This window comes from Rhinopithecus roxellana, chromosome 13, assembly GCF_007565055.1.
Source record: "Rhinopithecus roxellana isolate Shanxi Qingling chromosome 13, ASM756505v1, whole genome shotgun sequence".
NCBI classification, from domain to species: domain Eukaryota; kingdom Metazoa; phylum Chordata; class Mammalia; order Primates; family Cercopithecidae; genus Rhinopithecus; species Rhinopithecus roxellana.
In genome coordinates, this window is record NC_044561.1 from 9,563,835 (window position 1) to 9,583,763 (window position 19,929).

The following is a 19,929-nucleotide window of genomic DNA, read 5'->3' on the forward strand; positions in this document are numbered from 1 at the left end:
TACTTTGCCTCAGTATTTTATTTTTAGAAATCAACCATGAAAGAAAAATCCCACTTAATTAAGGTACCAAAAAGATGAATATACAGGTATGCCCAGGATAGTGTAGGTCATGGTAATAAATAACTGAATCCAACATAAGAATTCCACAGTGAAAAAGCGACCAAATTATGGTAAAATACCCTGTTGAATAATAATGCAACTATAAATAAGAATGAGAGAGACCTATATGTACTGATAAGCAATGATCACCAAATTCTACTTTATATGGAAAAGCCAGTCAGGGAACAACACACAAAGCAGGATTATGTTATGTAAAAACATGGGCATGTCTATGTGTGTAAGTGGATGTGGATGACTGAGTGGGCGGGGCGCTGGTGGTGATACATTTCATTCTGCAGATCTGAGTAGTATTTGAATTTTTATAACAATAGCGTATGTGTTTCTTATGTGATTTACCAGAAAGAATTTAATTTCTCGAGTTGTAAAAAGGTGTATTTTAAACCTGTATAAAGGTACCTGGAGATTGTCATTCAGAATAACAAAATGAAATAGCAATATAAAGACACAAATAGAAATTATTATAGTACAATATTAAATACTACAATATTCAAGACGATATTAAAATTATATATATCTACATCTATATGCATGTAAGGATGTCAATAAATGATACTGTCTAAAATTCAATTGCGGTGATTTTTGCAGACCTCTGGGAATATATTAGAAACCATTGAACTCTGCGTAACCTGTGTGGGGGTGAAATTTATGGCATTTGAATTATATCTCAAAGTTCTGTGAAAAAATGAATGGCTTGCTATTCTAGTGCTAAGGGATGGTTTTATTTAAAGCATAGTTTCCAGTAGATTCCCTTAAAAACATTACAGCAAGGATTTCCAGATCACACCCACTCCCACCTTTTTAGAATTTTTGACTATTTTCCAAGTTTCGAATTCAATGAGGTGCAGGTGGAAGAAAGCATTTACAAAGTCAGTGGGTTACAGGAGAGCTGGTGTGGATTAAGGCAGAGTGGGGAGAGAGGCTCCTTTCAAAGGGAAGCCTCTGGAACCGGCAGAAAGCAAGTGTAAGGTGGGGCAATCTTCTGGAGCGCTACCAGAGAAAGGCTTTAGACCCGCCAGTCCTGCTCACAAGCACAGACAGGGGCATCTCAGTGTTTCCTTAAATCCAGGAGCATCTCAGTGTTTTCTTAAATCCACTCTTTCTATATTGACACAAGGACATAATTAAAAGGGGGGTAATTCTGATTTAGTTTATTTCATTAAATTATCAACAAACAACTTTTGAAACGAAAACTATAGAAGTGGAACTCAATAAAATTACTAGGTTTAATAATCTGTATCTGTGACTCAGATACAGATCAGGCAAACCAGCTGTGGATGAACTCCCCAGCCATGGGTGATGCCCCCAGACACGGATGATGCCCCCAGACATGGATGAAGCCCCAGACGTAGATTAAGTCCCAGCCATGCATGATGACCCAGTTGTGGATGAAGTCCCAGCCGTGGAGGAGGCCCCCAACTGTAAACGATGCCTCAGTTGTGGATGCAGCCCCTAGCTGTGGATGAGGCTGCTGGCTCTGAATGAAGTCCCCAGTCACGGATGAAGTCCCCAGCTATGGATGAAGTCCCAGCTGTGGATGCAGCCCCTAGCTGTGGATGAGGCTGCTGGCTCTGAATGAAGTCCCCAGTCACGGATGAAGTCCCCAGTCATGGATGATCTTAATACCAAACAAAAAAATATTAAGTATAAAAAGAAAAACTTTCTGCCAATCTTATTCAAGAGCACTGGCATAAACTTCCCAGAGGAGGAGAAGGCAATGACCACGCTTCCAATAGGAAGAATCAATACAAACGAAACAGTGTGCAGTCGGAAACAGCAAATCCTGACGTGCTCAACCTTATAGCCAGTATTTAAAAATATCTGGAACACACAGGGCCATGGGAGTGGCTGTTGGAGAAATTTTCATGAAGGAACAAAGATTACAACTAAGTTTTAAAATGCTAGTTGTGTTTGTTTGTTTTGTCTTGGAGAGGAGGTAAAAGTGGGAGTGAAAATAGGGAGTTTGGTGTTAAGGTGGCAAAAGCAAAGGAACCCCGCATGGATGGGCTGAAGGATGTGATGGGAGAACAGTGGGAAGTACATTTGGGGAAGCAATTGGAACTAGCAGCTAAGCTTAATCACAATCTATCAAAAGGGATTTGTTGAAGAATTAATGTGTGACTAGGAACAGGGAGGTTATGGGATTGTCAGCTCGACAGTGAACACTCAGTTCCACTAACAAATGATGCCCGTGTGGACAGAGAGAAGGAGGGGCAGGCAGATGAATGTGAGGGTTTTATGTGAAACAGGTCCACTTGGTTGTTGAGAAGATAATGTTTTAAAGTTCTGTTTTGCAATACTTCAAATAGCTGTTCATTAGCTAAATTGAGCCACATGTAAAATCACTAAGGCAGACACCCAGAGTTCCCACATGAAAATCAAATGTAAACCAGCTGTGACCTACTTCAACGTGATCATCGGAAGTCAGAAGTTGAGCTCGTTTTTGATGTTTAAAACCTGCATAATATTCACTGTATTATTATTCAGTGTATTACTATTTCCTTCGTGATAGAAATTTGGTTTGTCCCAACTTTCTATTCTATCAAAACACTGCTACATAGAAAATCTCCATGCACATATTTCTAATAGTGGAAATCATTTACATGAAAGACTCTAGACATGGGATGAAATTCTCAGGTTACTGGAATTTTAAAATAGATGGGTTCTCCCAAATTGCCCTCTTTCAAATTCTATGAATTCGTAAGCTTCCAAGTGTTATGGGTTGCCCATTTTGAGAAATCTGTGCTAAAAGGACCCCAACAATGCTGATGACAATGGTAGGCCGGGAAGACAACAGAATGATTTGGATCTTAGACAAATCACTGTCAGTGTCTCCACTGGTCCAGCTCTTGCATTAATTCCTGTGGTATATTTTTCCTTTTACCAAATAAAATAGCTCCTTGACATCACATTGTGACAGTCCCCATGGTTTGCTGCAGTTACTGCGGGACTGAACAAAGGAGGACGAATGAAGAAATGAAAACCAAGGAAAAAAGAAACTGTTTAAAGAAGGGGCCAGGGAAGAAGAAGAGGGCTCCCAGCTTCCAGTGGGCAAGGGCGGCTGCCCTAAGCTTCTACAGCCCTTTGTATTTATTGAGTAGAAAGAGCGGAGAGCAGGAGGTAACAATTGGTCAGCTTCTCAATTGATCACAAGTTCACATTATTGCTAACAAGCTTCAGATGTGCCTAATCTCAAGAAATGCTGCACCTAGGGTGTGACTGCCCTCAGCATTCCCTCTGGGTAGCAGGCGCAGTTTGTCATTTTGCCAACATTCTGCATTCATGAGAACAGTTTGCTGTTTACTCATATAGCTTCCAGTGGCACAATGAGTTGATCACAACCCTCACTCTTTCAGCCTGCAACATCACATCAATCCATGCTATGCTTAATGAGTACTGGTTAGTAAAATGCCTATGACTAGTAATCTTCATCTATGCAATTAAATATTAATTCATAAAACACTTCAAATGTAAGTAATTTATTAGTGAATGAAAAGTACATAATACATCAATTAGAAAAAATAACTCTATTAAAAAGACATTATTTGTGTGATAAAAGAGATTGCCATTTTTATATTTTTCTACAAGGTTAAAGAAAACTAAGTCAGCTTATGCAAGTGAATTTTAAAAGCCTTTAGGCCAGGCATGGTGGCTCATGCCTGGCCAAGTACTTTGGGAGTAATCCCAGTACTTTGGGAGGCCAAGGCAAGTAGATCACCTGAGGTCAGGAGTTGAGACCAGCCTGACCAACATGGTGAAGCCTCATTTCTACTAAAAATACAAAAAATTAGCCAGGCATAGTGGCAAGCACCTATAATCCCAGCTACATGGGAGGTTGAGGCAGGAGAATCACTTGAACCCAGGAGGCAGAGGTTGCAGTGAGCCACGATCATGCCGCTGCACTCCAGCTTGGTCAACAAGAGCAAAACTCCATCTCAAAAATAAACAAATAAATGAATAAGTAAATAAATAAATAAATAAAATAAGAACCTTTACCCCAGAATGCTGAGTAAATTGGCCAAAAATGCTAACCTATGCATGTCAATACTACAGAATTCACGTTGGTAGAAATAACCAGATGCAATCCTTCTGGTATTTCTCCTTCCCAACCCACAGGAGCCAGTGTTTTTTTTCTGTGAATAACAAAAACAGCAGAATTTACTTGCCTGTCCATAAGAGGTTACCACTTCTGCGTGTTGCCCTGAAACAGGTGGTGGCTGGGTGAGAAGGGGGACAGCACTAGGGCAGGAGATGGGGGCTCCAGTATCGTGGGTGAGCTTCCTAAACCTCTGCAACTTTCAGCCCCTAAATGGGATGAGCCGTGGGAAGTTTTAGTACAATGCCCAGAACAAAGTAAAGATTTGACACATGGTGCCTCTCTCCGCATTGTTCTGTCATCAGTCACTGCGTCCTGTACCTCCCAGCCCACTGGGGTCTGGCTGTTTCCATCACATGGAGAATGACCCAGAGACTGGCCTCCAGCCACCCTCCTGGCCTTGCTGCTTCTCACTCTGCCACTGGCTTCTCACACACCAGCCCGGGTGTCCTTAGACATACCACACACTTGACTGTGGGAGTCATGCAGCCCTCACTGCTCCTTCCCCAGGCAGCCATGGGGCTTTCCTCCTCAAGAGGGTTCTGTGAGCATCTGGATGAAGGATCTCTCATCCCTCATCTCCCCTTAATTTTTGTCACAGTTCTCCTTCCTTCCACTCAGTGCAGCACCCACTGATTGATCCTCCATCTTCCCCAAAAGATAAGAACAGCATGAGCAGTAGAGAGTAGATATCCAATGACAGAAAAAATAGTCAACAATTTCTCATTTCCATTTATCATCAATTAAGAAAATATATCCTGAAGGTCATGTACCTCCTATGGGACTGCTGCATCCTCAGCCTCCTGAATTTCAGCCCAGCACCCTCCTCCCCAGCACAGGAACAGGTCAGCCCTTACCAGCATCCCTCTCTTATTGCCTTTGTGCAGAGCCAGGACCAGGGCCAGGTGAGGCCTTGGGATTGTCCCTCCCCAGCAATCTGCGAAACAATCCTTTACATGACCAACAAAGCACAGCCTTATAAATTGGTGGTCAGGCTAGCAAGACGAACAAAGAAGAAAATAGAGAAGAATCAAATAGATGCAATAAAAAATGATAAAGGGGATATCACCACCGACCCCACAGAAATACAGACTACCATCAGAGAATACTATAAACACCTCTATGCAAATAAACTAGAAAACCCAGAAGAAATGGATAAATTCCTGGACACTTACACTCTCCCAAGACTAAACCAGGAAGAAGTTGAATCCCTGAATAGACCAATAGCAGGCTCTGAAATTGAGGCAATAATTAATAGTCTACGAACAAAAAAAAGTCCAGGACCAGATGGATTCACAGCCGAATTCTACCAGAGGTACAAAGAGGAGCTGGTACCATTCCTTCTGAAAGTATTCCAATTAATAGAAAAAGAGGGAATCCTCCCTAACTCATTTTATGAGACCAACATCATCCTGATACCAAAACCTGGCAGAGACACAACAAAAAAAGAGAATTTTAGACCAATATCCCTGATGAACATCGATGCAAAAATCCTCAATAAAATACTGGCAAACCGAATCCAGCAGCACATCAAAAAGCTTATCCATGATGATGAATGGCGTAAACCCAGGAGGTGGAGCTTGCAGTGAGCTGAGATCCGGCCACTGCACTGCAGCTTGGGCGACAGAGCGAGACTCCGTCTCCAAAAAAAAAAAAAAAAAAAAAAAAAAAAAAAAAAAAAAAAACTGGCAAACCGAATCCAGCAGCACATCAAAAACTTACCCACTATGATCAAGTGGGCTTCATCCCTGGGATGCAAGGCTGGTTCAACATATATAAATCAATAAACATATTCCAGCATATAAACAGAATCAAAGACAAAAACCACATGATTATCTCAATAGATACAGAAAAGGCCTTTGACAAAATTCAACAGCCTTTCATGCTAAAAACTCTCAATAAATTTGGTATTGATGGAACGTATCTCAAAATAAGAGCTATTTATGACAAACCCACAGCCAATATCATACTGAATGGGCAAAAACTGGAAGCATTCCCTTTGAAAACTGGCACAAGACAGGGATGCCCTCTCTCACCACTCCTATTCAACATAGTGTTGGAAATTCTGGCCAGGGCAATCAGGTAAGAGAAAGAAATAAAGGGCATTCAATTAGGAAAATAAGAAGTCAAATTGTCCCTGTTTCCATATGACATGATTGTATATTTAGAAAACCCCATTGTCTCAGCCCAAAATCTCCTTAAGCTGATAAGCAACTTCAGCTAAGTCTCAGGATACAAAATCAATGTGCAAAAATCACAAGCATTCTTATACACCAGTAACAGACAAACAGAGAGCCAAATCATGAATTAACTCCCATTCACAATTGCTTCAAAGAGAATAAAATACCTAGGAATCCAACTCACAAGGGATGTGAAGGACCTCTTCAAGGAGAACTACAAACCACTGCTCAATGAAATAAAAGATGACACAAACAAATGGAAGAACATTCCATGCTCATGGATAGTAAGAATCAATATCGTGAAAATGGCCATACTGCCCAAGGTAATTTATAGATTCAATGCCATCCCCATTAAGCTACCAATGACTTTCTTCACAGAATTGGAAAAAAACTACTTTAAAGTTAATATGGAACCAAAAAGGAGACATTGCCAAGACAATCCTAAGTCAAAAGAACAAAGCTGGAGGCATCACGCTACCTGACTTCAAACTATACTATAAGGCTACAGTAACCAAAACAGCATGGTACGGGTAATAAAACAGAGATATAGACCAATGGAACAGAACAGAGCCCTCAGAAATAATACCTCACATCTACAACCATCTGATCTTTGACAAACTTGACAAAAACAAGAAATGGGGAAAGGATTCCCTATTTAATAAATGGTGCTGGGAAAACTGGCTAGCCATAAGTAGGAAGCTGAAACTTGATCCCTTCCTTACTCCTTACACAAAAATTAATTCAAGATGGATTAGAGACTTAAATGTTAGACCTAAAACCATAAAAACCCTAGAAGAAAACCTAGGCAATACCATTCAGGACATAGGCATGGGCAAGGACTTCATGTCTAAAACACCAAAAGCAATGGCAACAAAAGCCAAAATTGACAAATGGGATCTAATTAAACTAAAGTGCTTCTGCACAGCAAAAGAAACTACCGTCAGAGTGAATAGGCAACCTACAGAATGGGAGAAAATTTTTGCAATCTACTCATCTGACAAAGGGCTAATTTCAAGAACCTACAAAGAACTCAAACAAATTTACAAGAAAAAAACAAACAACCCCATCAAAAAGTGGGCAAAGGATATGAACAGACACTTCTCAAAAGAAGACATTTATGCAGACAACAGACACATGAAAAAATGCTCATCATCACTGGCCATCAGAGAAATGCAAATCAAAACCACAATGAGATACCATCTCACACCAGTTAGAATGGCAATCATTAAAAAGTCAAGAAATAACAGGTGTTGGAGAGGATGTGGAGAAATAGGAATACTTTTACACTATTGGTGGAACTGTAAACTAGTTCAACCATTGTGGAAAACTGTGGCAATTCCTCAAGGATCTAGAACTAGAAATACCAGTTGACCCAGTCATCCCATTACTGGGTATATATCCAAAGGATTATACATCATGCTGCTATAAAGACACATGCACACGTATGTTTATTGCGGCACTATTCACAATAGCAAAGACTTGGAATCAACCCAAATGTCCATCAATGACAGACTGGATTAAGAAAATGTGGCACATATACACCATGGAATCCTATGCAGCCATTAAAAAAAGGATGAGTTCGTGCCCTTTGTAGGGACATGGATGCAGCTGGAAACCATCATTCTCAGCAAAGTATCGCAAGAACAGAAAACCAAATATCGCATGTTCTCACTCATAGGTGGGAATTGAACAATGAGATCACTTGGACACAGGAAGAGGAACATCACACACCGGGGCCTATTGTGGGGTGGGGGGAGGGAGGAGGGATAGCATTAGGAGATATACCTAATGTAAATGATGAGTTAATGGGTGCAGCACACCAACATGGCACATGTATACATATGTAACAAACCTGCACGTTGTGCACATGTACCCTAGATCATAAAGTATAATAATAAAAAAAAAATTGGTGGTCACTCCCTCCCAACACCTCCATCACTGTAAAGCTGGCAGCACCCCTCCAGGGTTGGCCTTCCCAGGCACTACACCTCTAGGTGATGGAGCATATCCTTACCCTGAGGTCTGGGTGCCCAGTCTATCCTGTCCAATGAGCAAGCTGTGGAGAAGGGGGGATTCCAGGTTAAGGGGAGACTAGTGGGGCTCCTTCTTTTATGTTGCCCTGTTGTGAAGACTGTTAAAGAAACACAAAGTGCTAAGCAGTGAAGATAGAACATGTTTTCATTATTTAAACCAATACATTCCACAGAAGGAATAATAAGAAATGCTACATCCAAGCTAACTGGATCCATCAGCATATCAAAAAGATAATCCACCATGATCAAGTGGGTTTCATACCAGGGATACAAGGATGGTTTAACATATGCAAGTCAATAAATGTGATATATCACATAAATAAAATTAAAAACAAAAATCATATGATAATCTGAATAGATGCAGAAAAAGCATTGACAAAATCCAGCATTCCTTTATGATTAAAACCCTTCAGCAAAATCAGCATAGAAGGGACATACCTTAAGGTAATAAAAGCCAAATGATATAATAAAAGCCATCTATGGCAAAGCCACAGCCAACATTATCCTGAATGGCGAAAAGTTGAAAGCATCCCCCCTGAGGACTGGAACAAGACAAAGATGCCACGTTCACCACTTCTACTCAACACAGTGCTGTTCACTACAGTATTGGTTATAAGAGCAAGACTGGAAAGGGAACAAATGGATACCCAGAGGGGGGTGCTTAAGTAATTTTGGGAATAGTCATAGGGTGCAGTACTTTATAGCTCTGAAACAATACAATGGATTTACATTTGAAAAGTAGAATGATAACTAAGGTGCATTGCCCAGTAATATAGGCAGAGGGGCAGAGGACTTTGTATAAGCACAATCACGCATCAGCATGCATGCCAGGTGCATGTTTCTATTTGCACATAGATTGTAGGGATGACATGCAAACAAAAATGTTGACTTGGCATTTGGAAGCTCAGAGTGGAAGGGAAACTTTCTTGCTAACCTTTTATGATATTTAGTTATTTGTAACCTTGAATATGTAATATATTTAGAAATCTTGGTTAATAAGAAAAGCCTCTGTTCCTGGCCTCCTGCTGGCACATGTCAGGTGGACATGGGGTGGTCATGCTAATGTGTGCAAACAGAGAAAAATCCAAGAATGGGACTCTGCTTTTTTCATCATGCAAATAATTATTAATAGAAAGAGTATGAGGGTTATTGCTCATCGATATACCATGCGTATTCTATTAGATAATAATAAATTTCTGACATTTGAACTATATTTACACATGGACATTGAAATATATGGATGAAATATCGTGGCTTCTACAGGCAATGGTTTTACTGGCATTTTACAAACTGATCATCGTTCCTCATGGCATGGGTCCGTATAATATTAAGTAGCTTGTTATGCTTGGGAAAGGCAGTGATGACCACCAGAATGACTTCAACTACTAAAGTACAGTGGAGATTTCAATAATGTTTTGTTTGATATTCAAATATGTCATTGTGCTCCCAGGTTTTTTCTCACCCTAACAGCTCTTACCCATATCATGTGGGTCCCATTAATACAGACACCTCCAAATGCACCACTTTTCCATTATATGCAGTCAATTGCTGGTTACCTTGGGCCTACAACGGGGGGAGGGCAGGGGCTGCTTGCCATCTCCTGATCTACAATAAGAGTCAATGAGCAGTTAAGTGGATACTGAAAACCATTTATCCTGCTGGAGTGAGAAAAATATGGTTTCTTTCAATAGGGTAGTAAAATGCACCTTTTCCAATCTAATTATATGACTCAAGGCCCATCTCAATTCTAGATGCGGATTCTCCAAAGGTGTGTAATTCCTGATTCTCACCAACGTGTGTAATGTCACCCATGGCCCAGCGCAGAGGAACACAGGAGCTGCCATCAGACTGCCAGGGTCCGATCCCGCCTCCTCACTCACCCCGGGAGATCCTTTTAAGCCAGGAGTCAACAGTGAGGATGGAAACATGACTGCTTTTTAAAGTCCTAAAAGTTCAGAGGACGACCATCAATTTCTCCTGCACCCCTGGGCACACACCAGGAGAACCTTGTCTCCAGGCTCAAGTAAGTGCCTGTGAGGGAATTGTGTCCTCAGATTCTGTTCGCCACAGGTGACACTTGATGCAACCCCAAACCTCTTCTGCACAATCCCAAGCAGTGCTGACTAGTCCAACCCAAAGGCTGTGATGTTTGGCAGAGGCAGAAGAGAAAAGGCCAGGTGTTTTGGGAAAGATCACCTTTAAATCACACAGCACCGTCACAGCCCAGAGAGACAGGTCTTACATTATGGCAAGAAACTTGGAAAAGACCAAATCCAATTTGACACATATTTCCTTTTTCTTTTCTTTTCTTTTTTTTTTTTTTTTTTTTTTTTGAGACGGAGTCTAACTCTGTCGCCCAGGCTGGAGTGCAGTGGCTGGATCTCAGCTCACTCCCGGGTTTACGCCATTCTCCTGCCTCAGCCTCCCGAGTAGCTGGGACTACAGGCGCCCGCCACCTCGCCCGGCTAGGTTTTTGTATTTTTTTTTTTTTTAGTAGAGACGGGGTTTCACCGTGTTAGCCAGGATGGTCTTGATCTCCTGACCTCGTGATCCGCCCGTCTCGGCCTCCCAAAGTGCTGGGATTACAGGCTTGAGCCACCGCGCCCGGCCTCCTTTTTCTTTTTGATTTCATGCCCCCTCCCTCAACCTCCCAAGCAGATGGATACCCCAAAGGCCCCTGGGAACTCTCTCCCATTGAATCTTACATGGAAAGTAGTTACCTACCTACAAATCCTCATCATCGGATATGCTCTCCAAAAACAGATCTTAAAAACACAAACATCAGGATAAGTCATTAGAGAGAGGCCCACCTACTCCTCCTACCCCAGCTGAAGCCCCGGTGCTTCGCACAGGATCCCCTGGTGTTTCCTCTGGGCTCACAGGTATCCCTACAGCCTCTCTGAACATTGTTTTATACTTGCAAAATCATTTGCTCTCATCAGACCCCAAATCCTCCTTCCCAAAAGGAGCCCAGAATCAGGTTTCTGTACCCTAGAGACAGCATTTTTCCCTCAGGAAGTGAGTTATTTCAGGGTACATACCATTCTCCAGTACAAATGGATCCTGCAATTATAGAAAAGAAAACATTAGGAAGGTGAAATGATGCCATGCATGTCACACAGATCTGATATTCTCTCAACAACTGGAGAAAATAAGGGGTATAGTGATTGAGTCAAAGGTCGAAGTCCCCCAAAACTAACATGGAGGACACCTATGGAAAAGACAAGACCTTTTCCCACAGAATTTACCTTTAAAGTATATTTAGATTGGCAGTTTTACAACCTTAATCCACGGGGGAAAACTGCTGTGGAGGGAAACACCTCTGCATTGCAGTGGATCGTGGATGCTGCCATCTACCATGCCCCAGTGTGCCCGGCATGGGTTGGTGAGAGGCTGCCAATCAATAGCACCACACCAAGGGAATTGCAGATGTCATAAATAATGCACATTGGCAGATGTTCATGTCTACATCTGACTCAAAAGAAGCCAGGAAAGTCACATTTCTGTTCAAGACAAAGAAAAGTATCTTACAGTGGCAGCATCTTTTTTAGAGATGTATTGTACAGCATCCTCATTAGCGATGTCGTATACAGAGTCCTTATTAGCGATGTCCTATACAGCGTTCTCATTAGAGATGTCTTCTACAGCACACTCATTAGAGATGTCTTGTACAGTGTCCTCATTAGCGATGTCGTATACAGTGTCCTCATTAGCAATGTCTTCTACAGCATCATTAGTGATGTCACATACAGCGTCCTCATTAGCGATGTCATATACAGTGTCCTCATTAGCAATGTCTTCTACAGCATCATTAGTGATGTCACATACAGCGTCCTCATTAGCGATGTCATATACAGTGTCCTCATTAGCAATGTCTTCTACAGCATCATTAGTGATGTCACATACAGCGTCCTCATTAGCGATGTCGTATACAGCGTCCTCATTAGAGATGTCTTCTACGGCATCCTCATTAGAGATGTCTTGTACAGTGTCCTCATTACAGATGTCATATTCAGCATCCTCAATAGAGATGTCTTGCACAGCATCCCCACAGGGAGCTAGGAGAACACAGAGTAAAGGTCGGTGCCCTGGTGGTGCAGACTGAATCACCCAGGGAGCTTGCTTGGTGTAGTGCATGGAGGTGGCGGATCACAGCATGGGCCAAGCTGATGCTGGGCCATCCTCCTGGGTGATCCTGCACTAGTGAAGCTAAAGGACATGGCTCAGAACACTTTCTGCAGTGGGAATCAGTTTCCAGGTTCAGATATGCATTATCCAGAGAAGTGGGGAAATATAAAAAAAAAAAATAGAAATTGACAAATTCATGAAAAGCCTTCCATGAATGCAAGTGTGATTTTTTGGTTAACCACTTTACATTCAGTATGCATTCACATGTACAAAATATTTTTACAAGAAATCAGAAATTTTAATTTTTGTCAGTTATATTAAATCTAACTTAGCTGTTAACATAAAGATTCTATCTCATTTACTCTGTGGTCTCCAGAAAATCTAGCACATAGTTAAGTAGACCAAAATATTTATTAAATGAAAACACAGAGCAGGGGTGGGGGGCTGCTAGGCAGACCGGGTTGCACCTGATTACCTGGATGATAACAAACTGCACAAAACCTTGGTCAGATTAATATTGAAACTGCCTTTTGCTTGGGCTCTTTTGCCTTGAGGAAGAAGGATGACCGAGAAGATGAACAGGAAAGAAATGAGAAACAGAGGCCTTTGCTTAGTAGCTAAAGGCCACCTTCTGTAACACGAAATAGTCTACAAGTGGCTTTGAACTCTGCTGTGATTTAGTGACAGAGTTCCCTCATGTCTTCTACCCAGGTTGAAGTCCAGCGACATTGTGACTGTCTTCTTTGCTACTTGCAAGACATGCTGCTTCTGCATTCGCCTGTTGTGTGAGATTTACACTTGTTTTAAAGCAGCATTTTGTTTCAGTTGGGCTGGTGGCCATACACTACACTAGCCAGTCAACAGTGAAATGGCTCCTCATGGAGGAGGCTTGGCTTGAGGCTGAGGGTCTTTTACCCACAAGCACAAGAGAGTTGCCACGAGGGGACAGAAGCCAGGCTAATAACCAAGTGCTGCACAGAGTTCCTATCTGTCCCTCCTCACCATTGTCAGCTGGCAGGATTTGAGCATTTTAGGGCCTGGGAAGATAGTGTTACTAAATCTACTAAAATACATCACCCTTCCTTATAGGCTTTGTTCAGTTGCTGAGCAAATTAACTTCACAACTGAAGTGGGCCGCACTGGCCTGCGTGGTCCCCCACTCCTCTCAGAATTTGGGAGCTTGGGGCCTACTGGAGGGTGGGAAGTAGGAGGAGGGAGGGGATCAGGAAAAATAACTGATATTAGACTCGATATATGGGTGATGAAATAATCTGTACAATAAACTCTCATGACACACATTTACATATGTAGCAAACCTGCACATCCTGCACATGTACCCCGACCTTAAAATAAAAGCTAAAAAAATTTAAAACAGGATCTGTGAGCTGAGCCAAACCCTCGGGGATCTTTGTGCTTTTGACACACTGATGACTATGCTGGCCCGTGGGGAGCTGTGCCTAGAACCGTCCTGGGTTGTGTGACCACAGAGGCCACTTTATGATGATGGGCAGTATCTGGGACCTCTTAGGCTCGGTGCTTTAGGGCTTATACATGAATGCTGGACTCCCTGAGTGGTGGCGAACACCCCATGACTAAGTGCATGTCAGCGTCAGCACAGGCCCACACTCCTGGGTTCGTGTTTTCACTTTTTCATTCAGGAACTCGGGAGCTGGGGCCACCCCCTTGGCCCTTCAGGTTCTCCACCTGAGCAGTGGGGATAATAAGCCAGACCCAAGGATGGCTCTGGTGAGGGTGGAGGAGCCACTGTACAGAGAGAGTGGGCGGGGCTTGGATTTTATTTTTAGAAGTGGACACCTGCGATTGGGCTGTATAAATGGGAAATCTCTCCTGAGAAAACACACAGCCTCATCTGTACAGAAACACACACACTCACACCACATGATGCAGCCTCACACGAGACACCACGAATCCTCAAGCACCCAAGTCAGCACCACCCAAAAGGGAGCACAGCTGCTTCCTCAAAAATTGGCCATAATATTTCCCTGGGGAATTCAGGTTTTTAAAAACACTTCCACTATGCTTATTCCTATCACAATCCCAGGATCAGGGTGGCTCTTCACATTGAAACCTGCAAGGATGCCACACTTTTCTTGCCATCCAGATTGTTTTCTCAGCAAATAATTCCAGAATACTTACTAGAGTCACACCCCAGAGGGGCCGCCTGCACCACCTGCAATACAGAAACAAAGCTTTATGAGGGGTACGTCGTGTTGTGGATTGTTTGCACAAGGCTGTTTCTCTCAATGAATATTGAAAACTTGATCAGAAAGTGTAGTCAACTTCAAGTCCCCCCAAACAAGGGTAGGATACACACTGGAAAAGACATCAGCTTCTGGATGGTGGATCTCTCAGATCCACATAGGTTGACAAGTGCAAAATACTGAATCCAAGGAGAAGACTTTTCTTCCAAAGACAAGAACCCCAAGGATACAGTCTACAACCTGCAGCCGTCATAGGTATATGCCATTTTGGATTACATATCAGTTGCTAAGAGTCACTTCTTCCACCACCTCAGAAAACTGCATTTAATACCTGTAATGTACATTGTCATTTTTTCACATGTAAAGTCAGTTGAAAAAGAAAGATGCCAAGAAAGGAACATTTCTATTTCAGAGAAAGCAAGGCAACCTTACCCTTGTGTTGACCGGCCACTCTCCATCTCCTCCCTCCTTGTGAACTGGGGACTCCTCAGAGGCTAGGAGGACACAGAGCAATGGTTAGTCATAGATGCTTTTGTTCATGAGTTATTCCGGGAGCTCTGCTTAATGTGGACAACAGGACAGTGTGTGTGGATGTATTTCATTAAAAGCACAGCTTGAGCTCCTGCTAAAAATCTTCCCTTGTGGAAAGACAGGCAAGAATGAGGAGCCGAGGAGCAAGAAATGGAGTCCCTGGCATTTTGCTGATGGCAACTTAAGGCAACGGGAATGAGTCACTCTATAGGTGGTACTGAAGCACGTGCTATAGTTTGATGAGAGTCCCACTGCTTACACTGTGAGGTTTGAAACCCAGCTAAATGGTTTTCTAAACCCCTTAAAACAATATTAGCTTGTAGGATTTATGTCCCAAGACCATTTTTGTGGAATCCTCTGAGGATCCACAGTGGCTGTCACTGCAGTTATTATGTGTTTTAGCATTTTGCATTTGAATAAAAGCAAAGCTTAATAGACAGACTGGATTCAATTCTAGGCAAAACAGTCTACTGTATTTATTCACTAATCCTTTGTTATAACTGCCAACGGGAGAATTACAAACACTGAAATTATATCCTTTAAAATTAGTTAAAGCATAATTATTAATCATACAATATTTTTTCATCCAGACCTCCTTTTCTTTGTCATGCATGCATATTAATTGAGTATGGAGACTATGCTTGTTCAGGCCAGCCAACATAGGACAGTTTGCTTCAAGAGAGGAGACATGGGTTGAATGCTGGTATGTTTTAACTGCAGCACAAACAGTTGCAACAAGTGTGGTGAACTAATCACCAGATGGCCCTTTGCTGCCTTATTTGTCATTGTGTAGCTTGCAGGATTTGATTATGCCTTTGTTTTGTGGTGATAATACTTTCAACTATTTCTAAAATATTGTTTCAGTCTTATCTGTTTGAGGTCAACTGCTGAGGATTTCATACAAATTAATGAAGTTTATGAATCTAAAGTTCTACACAAAGGGGGAAATATTTGCAAATCATTTATCTGGTAAGAGACTAAACTTTAGAATATATTTTAAACCTCCCAAAAATCTACAACAGCAAGCTAACAAAATAAAAATCAGACAACTCTTCAAAAATGGGTAAAAGACTTGAATATATATTTCCCTAAAGAAGATACACCCATGGATAGTAGCACAGGAAAAGCTGCTTAGGATCATTAGTCATTAGGGAAATGCAAATGAAAAACACAAGTAGACACCAATATACACCTACTAGAATGCTTTAAAGGAAAATAAGTGTGAACAAGGATGTAAAGAAATTGTAACCCTGGGCCGGGCGCGGTGGCTCAAGCCTGTAATCCCAGCACTTTGGGAGGCCGAGACGGGCGGATCACGAGGTCAGGAGATCGAGACCATCCTGGCTAACATGGTGAAACCCCGTCTCTACTAAAAATACAAAAACTAGCCGGGCGAGGTGGCGGGCGCCTGTAGTCCCAGATACTCGGGAGGCTGAGGCAGGAGAATGGCGTAAACCCGGGAGGCGGAGCTTGCAGTGAGCTGACATCCGGCCACTGCACTCCAGTCCCGGCGACAGAGCGAGACTCCGCCTCAAAAAAAAAAAAAAAAAAAAGAAAAGAAAAAAAAAGAAATTGTAACCCTGATACATTGCTGGTAGAAATTGATAAAATTGCAGCCACTGTGAAAAACAGTGGTTAAATACAGAACTCCTGTTGGACCCAGGAACTCTACTCTTAGGTATATGCCCCAAATAATAGAAAACAGAAATCAAAGAGATATTTGTATACTAATGTTTGTAGCATCACTTTTCACAGAAGCCAAAAGGTGGAAAAGTCCAACCATCAATGAACAAATGAATGTAATAAAAGCAAGATGGTCTACATGCAGTGGTACATCATCCATCTGTAAAAAAGGAACACAATTTTGATAGATGACACAACGTAGGTGGACATTGAGAACATTATGCTTAGTGAAATAAGCCAGACACAAAAGGAATATAGTGTATAACTGTACTTATATGAAGTGCCTAGAATAATCAAATTCATACAAGAGAAAGCAGGATAGGAATCACCATGGGCTGGAAATAGGGGGAAGGTGCTATATTGCTTACTGTGGACAAGGTTTTGTAAGAAATTATCAAAATTGTGGGTGTAGATAATGGTGTTGGTTATGCAACACTGTGAATATTTTGAATGCCATTGCATGCACACTTTGGTTAAAAGGTTAAAATGATAAATATTGTGTTATATATATTTCCCCACAATAGAAAACATGCACAGCCAAGCCCAGATGCTAGTCTTGCTAGCAGCCTTCCTTTACCTTCAAGAGCGGGCTGAGGCTTGTCTATAATCTCATGATCCATTGGACATTCAAAGTCGTCTGCATTGGAAGAGAAATTAATGGAGAGAGGAGAAAACTTGAGAATACACACTACTCACTCCACAGGGCCAAGAACTCTGTCTCCCGTGCATTGCTGATCCATCTCAGTATTTCCTGTGACCACCTCCTTTTTCAACTGAAGACTCTGCACCTGAAGGACTTCCCAGGTTTTTCACCTTGGCCTTGTCAGGACTGATCCTCTCAGCTACTGTCCATTTCACCTCCATTCATGTCCATGCCACATCAGGCTGTTTTGTTCAAATGCAATGAATCTACCCCAAATGCCCCTTTCTGGAGGAAGCCACCATTATGCTCTACCTCCAACACGTCCACACACACTGAGGCACCTCACTCACACAAGGTGTGTGTCCTCCAACAGTTTCACGCTCTAACACCAGATAACTTTTGAAACCCAAGTTTTGTTGATTCTCCCTACCTCGGGTGCTCCATAGATGTTCGTTTGTCTACAAAACACTGCCCCAGGCAATTAAATATTTCAAAGTGACCAGCAGAATTTGTATGTTAATTCTGACATTGTGTTGTTAGTACAAGTGTTTTTCCCCTTCAAATGTATGTCTTTGTTACTGATAAATGTAATTGATAATGCTTTTCTCAGCTATGTTGCCAAGCACATTTATATAAAAATATACTTAGATTGTTTTGAGAATTTGACAAAGATGATAGCAACAATGATAATCTTATTTGTTCTATACTAATCTTTATGTGTTACTTTCATCATTTCTTACATATTGGGGCCTACCACACATGGTGCAGTGAAATTAGTGCTATGCATCATAGAAGGAATATAAATTGGCAAAGCTAATTTAGAAAATAGCTCTCTTGTTTCTTAAAAAAATTAGGCCAGGCACAGTGGCTCATACCTAAAATCTCAGCACGTTGGGAGGCAGAGGTGGGTGGATCACCTGAGGCTACGAGTTTGAGGCTAGCCTGACCAACACAGCAAAACCCTGTCTCTACTGAAAATACAAAAATTATCCGGATGTGGTGGCATGTGCTGGTTGTCCCAGCTATTCGGGAGGTTGAGGCATGAGAATTGCTTAAACCTGGGAGGCAGAGGTTCCAGTGAGCCGAGATTGTGCCTCTGCACTCCAGCCTGTATCTCAAAAAATATACATATATATTGACCAAAATGTCATTATGCATTACATGACTGTATATGAATGCTCAAAGCTACATTACTCATCATAGAAAAAAACAAAAATAATTAAATGTCCATTAACTGATAAATGAATAAACACTATCTGTATGAATAAACACAGCAGACTATGAAGGAAAACACATGACCAGCATGTGCTAAAGCATCAATTAACTTCACATATAGTATGCTAAATCAAAGAAGTCAGATTCCAAATATATGTATGTCCATTTATATTAAACAAGCAGAAAATTTATGGAGATGGAATATCATAGCAGTATTGCTTAGGGCTGGAGATGGGAGTGGCGATTAACTGCTAGTGGGCAAGAGAGAATTTGGGTGAGGGAAACATTTTTAAATTAGATCATGGTGATGGGTGTACACAGTATCAATTTAATAAAGCATCAAATTGTATACCTTCACAGTGGGCAAACTTTATGATGGGTTCACACCCAATATAGGTGCTAAAAATAAATTAATGTTATGGAAATTCTTGTCTGGTTTTTATCAAGCCAAGAGATATATTGTTAAAGCAGCATTAATTCAAATGGTTGTCATAGGTCACTTAAAGTTTATAAGATAGTTGTCCTATAAATACATGGTAAATGTTATCCATGAATTTCCTGAATCTATTGCAATGATCACATTTTTTCTCCATTCACCTCTTGAGGGAGCTAGTTTTATTTATTGCATTTTCAACATTAATCCACCATTTCACATTTTGATATTAACTCACATTACTCAGAATTTACAGTATTTTAAAATATCACAGAATTTAATTTACCTTATCTGGTTTTGGTTTCAAGACTATACCAGCCATTTCATTTAATTGTACATGTAGGGTATTCTAATTTGTGGAAAACTATTACATCTTCCTTGATTCTTTTTTTAGAAAGTACTTCTAGGGATTTATATGGTAGAGTCCATGGAGAATTGTTTTAATTCTTCATTCATATCTTCAGTGGATATAGGATTGGTCATATTGGTCATATTTTTCCGCTCAGATTTCAATAAGAAACTTGTGGAAGAACCTGAAGGGTGGGATCTTTAAAGAGAGCCTGAGACAGAGCAAGACAAGCTAAGAAAGAGGGCAGTGCCACAGCAGAGCTGCTATTGATGCCCCCTCGCCTAGATTCCAGAAGAGAC

At 41.4% G+C, this 19,929-nt stretch overlaps 1 protein-coding gene across 1 annotated transcript; it reads right to left on the reverse strand.

Moving 5' to 3' along the window:
• Positions 1–889: 889 nt before the first annotated feature.
• On the reverse strand, positions 890–18,484 carry LOC104666878. The gene is made up of 7 exons (XM_030913928.1): positions 17,568–18,484; positions 15,209–15,270; positions 14,712–14,745; positions 11,958–12,484; positions 11,468–11,489; positions 11,151–11,191; positions 890–1,735 (listed from the first exon to the last, which is right to left on the reverse strand). Exons 1-4 carry the CDS (start codon positions 17,608–17,610, stop codon positions 12,039–12,041), a joined length of 585 nt encoding a protein of 194 aa, XP_030769788.1. The 5' UTR covers positions 17,611–18,484; the 3' UTR covers positions 890–1,735; positions 11,151–11,191; positions 11,468–11,489; positions 11,958–12,038.
• Positions 18,485–19,929: the final 1,445 nt, after the last annotated feature.

Excerpts from the sequence above, each read along its gene's own strand:
- LOC104666878 (XM_030913928.1), bottom strand. The coding sequence starts at position 17,610 with ATGGATCATGAGATTATAGACAAGCCTCAGCCCGCTCTTGAAG. Across the intron at positions 14,746-15,208 it reads AGTGGCCGGTCAACACAAGG|GTGGTGCAGGCGGCCCCTCT; the intron begins GTAAGGTTGCCT and ends TCTGTATTGCAG. Across the intron at positions 12,485-14,711 it reads CCCTCTGGGGTGTGACTCTA|CTCCCTGTGGGGATGCTGTG; the intron begins GTAAGTATTCTG and ends GTGTTCTCCTAG.